We start from the raw sequence: 14,447 nt of genomic DNA, 5'->3' as shown, positions 1-14,447 counted from the left end.
GATCTGGGCAGTGTTATAACTGTGAGGAGAATTTTGTGTTGCGAACTGCATTAGATATTTGGACATCCCACCTCAGGTATCGAGGAATCGGTGTGGCCATCCAGTTCGAGGCAATTCTATCAAGCGGCCCGCGAGTGCAGCCCGTGCGAAGGATGAGCCTTTGGCTAAGCGATTCAAAGAACTCCCTGCCGATGCTGGTAAGAAAGATCCCTGTATGCAGTGAGAACTCTTCATGGGCTTTTTGACTTAGTTGGACCCATAGAGTTTCCCAAATATACACTAGAGAGAACTCTGGCACTAGTGTCTATGGGAGCTGCAATGCGCGGCACTTTAGTGAGCATGGGAATGATGGGTAGTACACGGATTCATCTAATCTTCGTACTTCTGGCTGTGTGTGTGTTCGTGTGGCTTGGAGCTGTTTTCTCATGAAACAACAATCGGCAAATGTTAAGCAGTTGCGCTTCATTATCTTGTTATTTTAGGCTTACCATTTCAAATAGGGTCATGAAATTCGAAAGCGTTCGTTCTTTTCTTTAAAACGAAACCGTAACCAGCAATAAACGAAGCCGCAAGTACGTTTCGCCGCCCGTAAGTACGAAGATTAGGCAAATCCGTGTACTGCCCATCATTCCAATGGTCGCTGAACGATCGCAGTGCCAGAGTCCCCTCTAGTTAATTTTAGGAAACTCTATGGTTGGACCTACAGCAAACCACCTATTAACCTTTTCGTTGGAGTTTGAAAACAGCAACAAGAAACGCTGTAGACAGATAACACATAAGTAGTACAAAAAAAGCTGCCATGATTGAAAAAAAAAAACAAAAAAAAAACGTGTTACTGTGTAATAAAGGGGATGAAGTGTACACAGCTCCAACTTGGGAAAAATTAGTCATCGGTCTATGGCCCCTTCTGCAGAGTTTTCTTTAGTGCTCCCCACTTCCTGACGTTTCTTTTCTATTTCCTTCATGTTATATAGAAATATTATGCTGGTGATACATTGGGGTGCTCTTTAAGGACATGTAAGCATCATAATTATCTCATCAGACAAAATGTTCTTCTCACTGCAAGCAAACTTTAGTCTTGAAACATATTTTAGAGTTCCTTACTGATTGAGATAAAATTTACTGATGTGATGTATACAGTGGAACCCCGATTATACGACTTCCAGGGGACCACGCAAAACCGTCGTGTGATTCGGGCGTCATATAATCGAAAAAATAAGAATATAGCAATGACACTCAGCCTTGCCCCCGAAAAGTGGGTATAGACCACCTGAATAAGCCCCCGGCACAACCTTGTGCCTCTGCTAGAAAGGTAGATTAAATTATTCTTGCCAGCGAGAGCTAATGGCAGTGTAACTTAGTTGAAAGTCTCTATTCTGAAGTTGAAAAAGAATTGAATCCAACATGCATCTTTCTACCGATAAATGGAGTCCGAAAATTGCCTGCGCGTGAAAACGAAACCGAAACTGCGTTGCCAAATAGCCTTCCGTCAGAAGAGTCGGACATAGTGTCATCGATATCACATAATGGGGACCGACCACGAGTGTGCGTAGAATGCCTTCGTGTGCGACTGAGCTATGCACGTTGTAATTTGTGGCCTTGTGAAGTGCAACTAGTGATGTCCTGCTGTTAGTATGAACGACATCAAGTGAAAGTAATCTACCACAGTGAAAACAGCTGCGTCCCTTATGCGTCCGCAAGCCTGTGACTGTGAGTGCGACGAAGGCAGGAGATCAGCTGTATGTCGACCAGATAATGTTTCTATGGACCGAAAACGTGAAAATATGAACCTTTTGGCTGACTGAAGCTACTTTTTGTGGATAGAACTTGACTAGGTAACGACCCCAGATTCGTGCACACGCGTTTTTGGCGTGTTTAGAAGCGCATGAACTTTTAGGAGAATAAATTTTCTATTCTAAGAAGACATCTGTTTAGCTCTCCACTTTTCTAAGCGTAACCCTAGGGAAACACTAGTTTATATTCTGCACACTTGAATATTTGGTTCACTTTTGATTCGAGTAAAGGTGTTCTTTTTTCTTCTGGATAAAATCTGAATGTCGTAAGATGTGGGGTCGGTGTAAAACTTCGTTGTATAACTATGGTTTTCAATACATTATTCCTATGGAGATTTTGCCGGGATCTAACCGATTTATTGTAAAATGCGGGTCCATGCGAAACCGGGAGGACATATAATCGAAGTTCGGCTGTATTTGTGTACAGAATTCAAATATGGAATTATTTTTCTCGTACAGTGTGCTAGCATCTGTTGTGTGTGCGCTTTGAGATCAGGGGTTTGCCTGAATCGAGAGAATTCGTTTTTCTTTGTCAAATGCAACAATAGTGAGAACTAGCATTCAGTGATGCCAAGGAAAGTATAGGGGATGTTATTAAAAGTCATTGTAATGTACAGTAAAACATTGTTAATTCAAAGTCACTGGGACCATGAGAAACCTTCGAATTATGCGGGTTTTCGAATTAACAACACATGTAAAAAGTGGGATGCAAGAAACTTGAAATTATTCAAAGTAATCAGGGCTTGTCGTTTGCTGTGCTGGCTAGCTCGTGTCCCCAAGGGCCATGTTTTCTAGCAATATGTGTCTCAGTTGTTACTTTGCTGTGTGTGAGAAGGGTGCCCTTTTTGCAAACAGAGACTGTGCAATGATTGCAGTGACCTTTGTACGCCCAGTAACTACAACAGAACGTTCCGGTGGAAGCCCAAGGTTTACGATTGTCCTTACCGCGGGATAAGCGAGCACACCCGATAGCATCCTATCGCTGCGGGGCAAAGTACGCGTGGGAGATATCGCGTTATGTCTGGCGGCGCGCGCTCATTGCATCATCTCGCTGGTATGGCTGAAAACTTGATAGTAGTTCCACCAAGATGCCCATCACCAGCTGTAACAGGTGCTCCTTCGTGGCTCAATGGTTAATGCCTCACACTTCCACATCAGAGGTCGAGGTTCGATTCCGCGCGCCGGAGTCTATTTTTCTGGATTAATTTCCTTTCTTGCATTTTCATATATATGGATGCGTGTACATATATGGTGAGTGACGGCGACCCCCCTGCTGAGAGTGTCCATATAATTGCTATCGCAATAAAAAAAAAAAAGTGCTCAACTGAAATGAGTGTCTGTGAAAAACAAGACAAGACGCGGGCGGCATGTCGCCTGCTTCTAACTGCGCCAGCACGTCATGATGCGACCATTCGCCCATTCTTTCTTGTAAAATAAAAAATTTAATAATAAACAGTCTGACGAAATTCGCGATGTGTTTTGGTTGGAAAACATCACCATTGAAGCTTTCGACCAGAGTTTTCAAAGTCGGCGTTGCAGGCAAGAAATCTGCTAACTGTGCAAAGTGCGTGAATTGCTGGAGCAACTGGCACTTGGAGGTTCGCATAATCGTATATTTCTCCAGACTGTCCTTCATTATATTTCTTTGAACTTCCAGAAAGAATGGATAAATTATGACACGTTGACATTGCGAGAAGTATGCGATATGCTTCCCGCACGTATGCTGCCCGTATGCAAGTATGCTGCCCGCACGTCTTGTTTTCCACAGGTGCATATTTCAGTAGATCACGAGAGCGTTTTTTTTTTATATAGAGGTGCTTAAGCTACCACTCATTAGTATTGCTAAAGTACATTGCCTAGTGGCTCCTAAAGGCCATCGATTCCGCGGATTTGCGGCCAAATCGGGATCAGGAATTGGCAGACTGCACGTAAAGTTTTCAAATTTTCCGGACTTGTGCTGACTGCCGCTTCAAATTATGCGCTCAAACTTACATTACAAAATGCAGTACCGCAGAAGTACTTAGAAATAAGCAGGATTTCGAAATAACAGTTTGAATTAACGACGATTATTATCTTTTTTACGAGCATTGTTTAGCAAAAGACAGGAAGCAAAGGGGCAAAATGAGTACAGACAACCTCGTTACAATGGATCCGCTTACAACAGACATTCGGTTATTACAAACTTTCACCACCTGAGCAGGTGAGAAAAATTTTTTAAAGCACTTCGACAGTTTTCAGTGAAGGTATTTTGGAATTGGATAGAAAAAAAAGGCTGCAAACACCGAAGAACGATTTCCAAACAATCAACTTTTTTATGTCCCATGGAGAATAAATTCGACATGGCTCCTGATTTTCTCCGGTTATAACAGACCCATTCAGTGTTTATGTAAAAGTATGTTGTAACAGTAGTGGGATTTAAGAAAACCCTTTTACAACAGACCAAAATCCTCTTCACTACGAAGATTTGTTGCTAATGAAGTTATACTGTACTCGGGATTGGCAGGGCTTGTTCAAGCTTTCTCGGAATTGGTAGTGAAAGCGTTAAACGATGGCCGCCTTGAACAGTTTAGAGGACAGAAAATTGAGCAATGCACTGTGCAATTACTGTAAGGCGTCCCAAATTTTATAAAAATACATGACATCTTTTGGGTAAATGATGGCAGTGCTGTGGAGATTTCTAACAGATTGAATTAACGAGGTTTATTATCTTTTTTACGAGCACTGTTTTGCAAAAGACAGGAAGCAAAGAGGAAGCAATGTTTGAATAATGATGCGTGAATAAGATTGAGCGACAGCTGGTGGAGTTTACAATTGTGCAGTGGAATCGGTCTAGTATAAGAGACATGCAGGGGTGCAACAGCTGTTCTAATTGCGCCAATTTGACCCCACAAAATTCAGATTGTTGCGCCAAGCTGCGCCAAAACCGTGAAATTTACTGAAATTGTGCCCTGCTGCACCAAAATGTCCAGCCAGCCTCGAAATTTTCTTAGGTGCGCTAATTTTGGCAAGAAATACAGGCCACGCCACGCCGTGGTGGTCTACTGGCTAAGGTACTCCGCTGCTGACCCGCAGGTCGCGGGTTCGAATCCCGGCTGCGGCAGCTGCATTTCTGATGGAGGTGGAAATGTTGTAGGCCCGTGTGCTCAGATATGGGTGCACGTAAAGAACCCCAGGTGGTCGAAATTTCCGGAGCCCTCCACTACGGCGTCTCTCATAATCATATGGTGGTTTTGGGACGTTAAACCCCACAAATCAATTAATCAAATACAGGTCACGTCAGCCACCTGCAGTTTGCGCCATCCGTCAAAGCGCGCATATTTCAACTATAGTGCTTAAAATGCACTTAAATATGACCAGATAAAGTAGCAACGCTACGGGCGTGTTGGTCGGTTGACCGCTGTGTATACCTATGCGCGGGGGGGACAACGAAATTTCAAGACAAAATTTAATTGCTGTAGTCACCAATGCTTCACGGGAAATGTAAACTTCCTAACCTGAAAATGCGGCTATGGCTTGTTAGGAACAAAAGCTGGAAGTGTATGCCGCACTTTCCTCGCGCGAACCAGCTTGATGTGCTGCGAATGCCGGCATTGCCAGCAATTACGTTGATAAACGGTCACGGTCCTGGAGATAGATATCCGGTACTGTCGCTTGGCCAATGGGCACGCACAGTTGTTACTTCACCTGGTCGAACGCGCTTTCCAAGAGAGCCAAAGTGGCACCTAAGCCCCCCCCCCCCCCCCCCCCTGGTAAAAGAAGAAAAAGATGGGAAGTGCGGGAGGGAGACGTCGCGGTTAGAGAATTTATTGGCTTTGGTTCTAACCCGTGCAGAGAATGCTGCTTGAGCCGCTTAAGCCACTTTTGCCGCAGTATGCCGCTTTTCAGCGGAAAAGCATGTTGAGATTGAAAAGGGACTGTTAGCGCTTTTCACTGAACACTGGACATCTTGCTAGGTTACTCATGAGTTTTTACGCCGCATAATTCTGACTACTAGTGTAATAACTGATGTCTAAATAAGCTTCTGGCAATCATATAGAACAGTGTATGACATCTCAGCTTCCATAAAAAAAACAAACTAAATTGTGCGCCGGTTTCTCTTTTTTTTCCACCACCCCTACTCCTCGGTTTTACGAATCTTCAAAACTTCAAGGTTGCGAGCTTGGCAGATCCATATATAAATTCGCAGAGATTGTCAAATGATTTTACAGGTGCAGAAAATGCTAATATGGATTTCATCACTCTTTGTTCAGTGGGGTGGTTCAAAATACTACTTTCATTGAAATAGCAGTGCTTATGTTCACACTGCAAGATTTAGGTGATGTTAACTCTTTCGCTACTGCACCTATCTAAATCGATCAATTTGAACGACGCATTTCAAGTTTAAATTCTCAAGCGGTTTGCGGGCACGTAGCGCCATCTAGGTAAAAAAGTGGGAAACACACAACGTGATCCATGATGTTTTGTTGCTTTTTCGCTTTGGGAAAGTTTTCTCCCCGCCTCAAAAAGTTTCGGTTAGCTGCTGGTGCACGTCGATCTTGGCATCGTCATAGCACGCAGGCGCCGGTAAAAGACCACGAATTTCTCGCGATTCGAGTCTGTCGACACCCGATTTTTTTGATTAAATGAGCACCAGTGAGTCTGAAGATGATGTTAGCACTTCAAATTTTAGTTCCGACGACGAGAACGCGTCTACTCAGGCTGCAACATCCAGCAAGTGAGTGTCGGCTGTATGTGTGGTGCACATTTTGTTGCCTGCAAGTAGTAACGAGCGTTGTCGCGTGTACGCACAGCCACATTACTTATTTTCAGGGTCTCTACGTCCTAAGGATACGATTTTTTGCCAGCATCAGCGAAGCGGGTGCATTTTTTATCCATAGGAAACTTGGGGGGCCGAAGTCGGCAACGCACTCTAGAGCAACGCACGGCAGTTCGTGTGAGCCGTCGATTTCCTCAAGCTGTTTTTCACTGCACAGCTCATAAACACGATCTCTGAGAACATCAATAAATACGCGTGGACGCACATATTAGACAGACAAACCTACGCTCAGAAAGACGGTTCGTGGAGGAGCTTCAGTCCTGATAACGTGATGAGGTGCATCGGAATACTCATATACACGGGAATTGTTGTGTTGCCTCGACTTCATGTTTACTAAAACACCTCAGAGTTATTTTCGGGCCTAATTACTCCAAATATTATGCCCAGGAGCCGTTTTTTTGCATTTCTAGCTTTTCCAAGTGTCATGGACCCTGAGAAGATTGACCATGTTCGCGATGACAAGCTGCATCGCATCACTCATCTCCTGCAGCACATGAACGACGTATCTTGAAAGCATTTTCAGGTGTACCGGAACCTGTTCGTGGACGAGCGAATGGTGAAGTCGAAAGAATGGTCAGAAATTGTCAGTACATGCGTACTAAGGGCGTGAAATGGGGGTATAAGCTTTAGGTTTTCGCGGACTCAAAGATAGGCTATACTGTCCAATTCAGTGTGTATGCAGGAAAGAGAGAAGCACCCAGCCCAAAGTGACTAGCCTATGACGTTGTAACCCGCCTGTGCGAATCATATTTGCACCATGGCTACATTGTCTACCTCGACAATTTTTACACCTCCACATCTCTCTTTGTGCATCTTCTTGAACGGAAAACTTTGTCTTGCGGAACAACGCGCAAAGATCGCCGTGCATATCCCACCGAGTTGAAAGACAACACCTGGGAGAGGAGAGCAACTCGGGGAGATATTTGCTGAATGAGGTGCAGTGATGTGCTTTACCTCCAGTGGAAGGACAAGCATGCTGTAGGCTTGTTAAGCACTGCACACACTGCAAACAAACATGTCACTGTAATGCGAAAAGTGAAGAGTGCAGACTGATGGACCAAGATTCCAGTCAGGAAACCGCTCTTGATAGGAGAGTAAAACAAGGGCATGCTTGGGGTTGATAAGTCGGATCAACTTATTGCTTCGTAGAATATTTTAATGAAGTGCGTCAGGGGGTCAAAGACTCTGTTCTTCCTCTGCATTGACATTGCTATCGGGAACAGTTTCATACTTTTTGAAGCACACAGGAAAGATCACCCTGATATAGATAGCTCTCCAGAAAGACTGCCTTTGACCAGCTCGCATTTCAAATTGAGTTGGTCAACGAGATTCCTGTCATGGGGACGACAGACATGTTCTCCAAAGAAGTCTGAACACAAGCCCCAAGTCCAAAAAAAGCGACGCAATTGCAAGCTGTGCTACGAGAAGTGAAAAATAGAAATGAAGGCAACAGTTTTTTGTGAGCCATGTGGTGTGTATCTGTGTTTCATTGCGACGAGGGACTGCTTTGAAGAATGGCACGAGACGCACCCAGACTAACTTTCCTTTTTTGTGGAATAAACAATTTTCGGCAATATTTTCTGAAACTTGTATAAACTTTTTATAACATATGAAGCTTCAAATTGTATATCCTGAAATTCTTCCAGTCTCATTATTTTTTAAGTTGTCCTCCTTTTAGAAGTGTTAAGGATGTAATTACTGTATAAACTTTTCTTTATAAAAGGTTTCTTCAATAATTTCTGTAATAAATATATGTGAAACACTTACGTCATTGAATAGAACATTCTTTTAGCTACATTTTGGCACCAAACAATCTCAAAAAAGCGTTAGTATCTAGCTGCCAAAAAATATCATTTCCCACATGCTAAAAACTGCCCTTTTCTTGAGTTAATGGTTTGTAATTTTTTTTTTTTTTCAAAATGTAAGCCTTCTTATCTATACTGCTCCAAATATGGTAGTTGATGATAAAAAAATGTATGATTTTTTTCCCTAACATACTCCAAATTTGGATTTTAATGCTCCAAAAGTAACATTTTGCTGCTTCAAAAATTGCTCAAAATGGTATTTTGGCTGTTGCACCCCTGGACATGTGCCTGGTAGCAATTCTTGTCTTTTCATATGAGGTCTGTCTTATAAGCAGGGTACTGTGCTTCCATTCCGTGGTCAAACTGTATTTCAGTGTAGTCCCAGCGATGTCTCTGATACCGAATTGTGTTACATCAGTGTCTCTTATAAAGGGGTTCGACTGTACTATTGTACGATGCCTTTTGAGGATGCTAATGGGACCTCAATACCTTTCTCACTTTTTTGTGAGCAGCTCTCAGCGCGATGCCACAGGAGAGGTTAGAAGTTGAGCCTGCTGACACCACCCAGCTGACGTTACAGCAGTTATCACACGCTGAAGCCGAGAAGGGCGACCAGGAAGCAGTGTTGACTGTCGATGTCATTGAGGATCATTGCCGTGTCAGCCCCTCAACACTGGAAGAAGTCGTGGAAGAAGAAATCCCCTCGCTGTGTTCCGAATCTGACGAGTCATCCCTACAGGTAAACACACTTCTGCTTACTACACTTTGCAGGTCTTTTTGTCCTCCAACAAATATCCTCACTTGCCTTGCGGGCGTTTCCTTCTGAGATGGCTCGGCATTCGCCACGTTCTTATCAATAGGCATCCCCAATATTCAAGCACTTTGAATATTCAAATAGTGTTGCAGTTATTACAGTGTTATACAGTATTTCAATTTACTTCAACACAAATTTAAATTATTTCAAATTTCAAAGAATTTTATATGCACAAATAGGCATACAGTAAAACCTAGATGTAACAAAATTGACGAATTCCCAGAAAAATTTGTCATTAAGAGGATTTCGTTATATGCAAGCTCGGTACGAAAATTTAGGAAAATAAATGCTCAAATTTAAAAAAGGGGGGAGCTGAAGGCCGAGCAAACCCAATACACTTACTTAGCGGTAAAAAACTGCGTTATTATTGCGATAGCAATTATATAGACTTTTGGTAGGTTTTTGCCGTCGTCGCCATGTTCCGTAACAAGTCGAAATTGATAACATGCCCCCGCGCATCGTAACTTTTACGGGCGGGTAAAAGCGCGAGTGCTGCTGAAGAAGAAATGAAATGAGCTGGTCTATCTCTATCGCCCAGAGGGCGCATATGATAACATCCCCCCGCATGTTTGAACTGCCATCGAAGGCTCGAACAGAAAGGAAACCACCTGTATTGAACGAGCATGAAAAAACCTGGGGGCGAGGGTCGCTTGTGAAGCCACAGTGAACTGCAGTGTTAAGGGCGCGGTCGCAATCACTGGCACCCATTTATCTCGGAAAGCATCAGCACGCTTTAAAGACTTTGAAAAGAACACTTCTCCCTGAAGCGGCCTTATTTGCTTACATCAGTGTTTGGTAGGAGTATCGCGATAACGGATCCAAAAGAGCTCGGTGCCAGCCTTACTTTGTATGACATTACAATCTGTTGCTCTCGCATTCATTTCATCACATTCAGCATGCCGTCGTGTTGTTGCCAGAGCTATTTGGAATTGCGAAGGTTATGATTCGAAGCTATGCCAGTCTCGGTATCATTCACAAGTTTGATCGAGATAGTTTTTGAGAACGACAATGGTGTGCCTTACCCTGCAACAGCCTGAGCTTAACACAAGGTCGGCATTCAATTCAATTTTCAATTTTCATTGGGCATTGAGTGGTATTGAGTGGTTGAGAACAATCATGTTTTGTAAAGTTGTCCTGTGATGCTAGAGAAGATGTCATCAGATGGCATTGCTCATGGAACCATTCTGGTGCTCTGTGCAGTAACTGCTGCAGCCATAAATAGCCTCTTCTTAAAGGTAACTAATTGTAGAGCAGTCTAGAAAAAAAAATGATAAGGGATGTATTAGAATTTTCTTTGTTGTAGTTCTAGAATTGTCGTCAGCTGTTCAAAGTTGGTGATATCTGTGAATGTCGAGTTAGTTGTGGAGACAAATTGTATTGAGCATACAGTGAACCCTTTTGTAAGAGACGCTACACTGATGTGAGAGACGAATGGGCATAAGGGACACAAGTGTGCCTACATTGAAGCAGGTGTTGATAAGAAAACACACATGTGTTACCTTGCTTATGAGAAACACCTCATATAACAGACAAGAATTGCTTTTCGGTTCATGTTCAACTGCATCTTTTTTTGTGCATCTCTTACACCTACGACTTTAGCGTCAGTCTGTGGTGGCAGTTTCGAGGATTTATCTGAATTGCAGGCTAGCAGAGAAGAGCAGCTTGCTGTCCCAGATACAGTTTCAAGCTCATTGGCGCAGCCACTGGAGGCACCGGAGTGCGTAATTCCAGCGGCTGACGAGTCTACTGTACCTTGTGAGGACGAAGGCAGCGAACCACTTTCAGCAGAGCAGCTCTTGCTCAGGGTCTATGATGACAAGTCCGAGGAAGCGTCTCCAGCTCCAGCATTGGACGGCTATGCCAACCTTGATGAGGAAGCAGCTGTAGAAGAGGACACCATGGTCGTAACTGAGGTGGAAGTTGCAGGCTCTTCGCACGAGTTTATGTCTGAGCCGCTTGGCCCCATAACACTGGCACCCGAAGCGACAGCCGAGGTCATCCTGACGACTGAGGTAACACATGCGGTGGGTGCTGAAGAGGAAGTGGTCTACCTCTCCTCCCCAGTGGATCACAGTACTGTGGTTGTAACCACTGAAGAGGAAGAACCAATGGACAGGGACCTGATGGCAGCCAACAATATGCTGCTTTTGCGGGAGGAAAGGCGAGATGACCATGCTCTCCTGAACAACATGGTTGTGCACGACAACGTCCCCAACCAGGTGGCTCTGGAGGTTGTGGCGCAAGAGGTAAGCATGCATTTCACTTTTGTTGTGCACTGATCTCTGTGAAGTGTAAACAGGCGGTTTTGTACTACAAGTGTGCACTGTGAATGTGATGAAATTATGAAAAGTGTATTACATATTCTGTTTTAGTGCTGTGTTTTTGAGTAGCAGTTACTGCATATAGGAGATTGTAAACTCAAGGGCTCATTTCCTTTGTTAGACACAATGTTAATGATAACAGACAATAATGTCAGGGAAAGTTTAGTGAATGCTATTAGAAGTAATAGTAAAAGTGAAGAAAGAAAAAGGGACGAAAAGATGACTTGCCACCAGCATAATCCGAACCTGCGGTCTTCGAATAATGCATCAGTGTAGCACAATTGAATAACGCGTCAGTGTCAGTGTTACACAATATTATTAGTGGCTGATGTATTCTGCCATGACAAGTTGATGTCTCTTGTGATCAGATGCTGGCTTATCTTAATGCTTATACTCGGTGACAACTTATCTTAACATTGTAGTGAAGGCTACTAATGTGGAGATTCCACTCATTAGTGTTGCTCTGCAAGTAGTTCGGTAGCTTGCAGCTGTATTGCTCACTCGCATAGTTTAACCCGCTCAGAATATTATATACACAAAAATGTAAATGGGAAAAACATTTCAATGGTTTAGTGTACCTCATTTCGCCATATTACAATTATGAAGAAAACTGCGTTAAAGTGTGTACAAAGGGAGAAAAGAACAACACAAATGCATGCAGTCATCCAAATTTTTCGCACAGTTTTTATTCATTATGAAATACCGACTTGCCGAGCAGTTTATTCGTCTATAATATGTTACGGGCATTTTGCTTGGAGAACTAAACAGCGCACTTGCGGCTGCACTCAGTCTATTACATCGTGGATGCCATGTTTACTTTTCAACACTGGTAGGCTGAAAAGGTGGGACTGTTAAAGAAATGAAAATAAAACAAAGGAATTCTTGCAAAGTGAATTCTAAATGTATTTTTTGCCTATGACTTCTCGCAACTCTTCAAGTTTTATTATAAACAAGGCAGCATTTATTTTATTACGGCAATAATAGAAAATTATTGGGAAACAACTACTATTTCTTGACGTGGTGGTAGGCATGTAAATCAATTTTGTAGATTCCACAGTGCTGTCAAGAAACATTGCTGCTGAGTATAGGGCTAGTACTGAAAGGAATTAATGCACCATGGTGTGGCTGTAAAAGCAGCAACTCGATCACTTATTTTGCATTTTCATTTTTAATAAGTAAAGAGGTTCTTGGTCATGGTTGGCTGAAAATGTAGACATGGGCACATGCATGAATCAGCTAATTTTCTGTGAAATAAACTTTTGTTGCACAAGTGACATCATGAGAGAAATATACAGCATTTGGTAGACTTTAGATCACATGGAAAGAGTTGGACAGGCAGATGCCAAGAGAAAAGTGTTTTAGGCAATCATTAGAGAATTGCATATTGCAACAAGTATAGGATATGCATCCCTCATCAGTATCGCATGGTATTCAGATATCCTACATTGATACTTCTATCCTTAAATGAAAGTTGTTGTGATTGTAATGATAAAATCTGACATAATTTATTTCATGGTGTGTTTGTTGCTTTGCTTAACCTTATGTATAAAAACTATAGCAATATCTAGCTTCCTAAAAGGCTCTTGGGAGGTCTCACACACAGTTTATACTGTTCTGTGTCTGTGCAAAAAGAAAGGACGAAGAGACATTGTAATGTTTCATCCTTTGCAGGAGCCTGCCGTAGAAGCTGTGGCTGAAGTAGTTGAAGTTGAGGAAGTTCCGCTCGAGCTAGATATGGTCGAACCTTCACCGCCTCTAGTGTTCCAGGCTCTGGTCAGGCCGAGCTCGCGGAGTGTGACACCCGAACCAACAATGCTCATCCACGGTGCACAGCCACTGGTTGTCGTCACTCGCCCGTCGAGCGCACCTGTCACCTTGCCCGAGAGTGCTCTCCTGAAAACTGCAGCGCGAAAGTCGCTGAGCTGTCGAGACCTGCTGGCCCTTCAGCAGCAGGTGTCGTCGTCAGCAACTTCGCAAACTGGCGTGGCATCACAAGTGTGTGTGTCGATTGAGCAGGCCGGCGGCGGCGTGGCGCTTGTTCCTATCGTGGTGTCGGGAAATGGCCGCCGGCGAGGGGGGCATGGCGGAGACGGTACCGGCTGCGGTGGCAGCAGTGAAGCCGGCACTTGCGCGTGCAGTCTGAGGCCCATGGCAGTGTGCCGCAAGTGTGGTGCATTTTGTCACGATGGATGCATAGGCCCTTCCCACCTGTGCGTCACCTGCCTCATACGGTGACAGAATGCATTACGTGTTGCTTCTGTCAAGGACAGACAGCGGTAAATAGTGCCCAAAGGATGAACAGCAGGACTGGCTCATGGTGGCGGTGCACACACTGATTGTGACTAAATGCAAGATGCCAGCACTAGTGATCATGTATCACCGCAGGTGTCCTGACCCTGCCTGTGAATAACAATTGGGACATCCTTTGTACTTGACCCAGCATAGATTGCATCGTTTGTTTTATCATGTAACTTGCAGCATTGACTTTACGCCTGTCAAATCTTATTTTACTTCTGGTGCAGGATGCCTGATGCCTAGTATTTATTCAAGCCGAGTTTTATTTGCACTGTCCAAGCGCAACAAATCATGAATCGCAGCTTCTAACAGCAGCATTGTTGTTGTTGCTGCTACGAAGCTGATAACGGATGCAAAGAGATGTAAGAAGTGTTGGGTGATGCATTAGCTGCTTCCCTGTTGCTGTGCCGGGTTCCCTTGCAGGGACTTGTGGGCAGCTAAGTTTTCGTGGACCCCTGTGGTTGCCAAAGTTTTTAATCTTGTTTTCGAGCATTTTTCAGAAAGATTAAATGTGAGCTTGTTTTGTAAGACCATGCTCCTAGAAGTTGTGTCTTCAGAAAAAGAACACGAGCTTGTCAGAGTGGTTTGCGAGATCATGCACCA

The 14,447-nt window shown here is 43.6% G+C and overlaps 1 protein-coding gene across 2 annotated transcripts in view; it reads left to right on the top strand.

Moving 5' to 3' along the window:
• The window catches only part of Asx (transcriptional regulator additional sex combs), a 66,750-nt gene extending 52,518 nt beyond the window's left edge, over positions 1-14,232 (top strand). For both annotated transcript variants that reach the window (XM_037415370.2, XM_075873031.1), the window contains 4 exons: positions 77-197; positions 8,927-9,153; positions 10,872-11,474; positions 13,221-14,232. In XM_037415370.2, the coding sequence (XP_037271267.2) occupies positions 77-197; positions 8,927-9,153; positions 10,872-11,474; positions 13,221-13,784 (1,515 nt within the window). In that variant the 3' untranslated portion in view covers positions 13,785-14,232. The remainder of the gene's footprint in view (positions 1-76; positions 198-8,926; positions 9,154-10,871; positions 11,475-13,220) is intronic.
• The last annotated feature ends 215 nt before the right edge of the window (positions 14,233-14,447 follow it).

This window comes from Rhipicephalus microplus, chromosome 9 (assembly GCF_043290135.1).
Source record: "Rhipicephalus microplus isolate Deutch F79 chromosome 9, USDA_Rmic, whole genome shotgun sequence".
Lineage (NCBI taxonomy): Eukaryota > Metazoa > Arthropoda > Arachnida > Ixodida > Ixodidae > Rhipicephalus > Rhipicephalus microplus.
The sequence above is the reverse complement of the archived record's forward strand: the minus strand, read 5'-3'. Positions and strand labels throughout refer to the sequence as shown.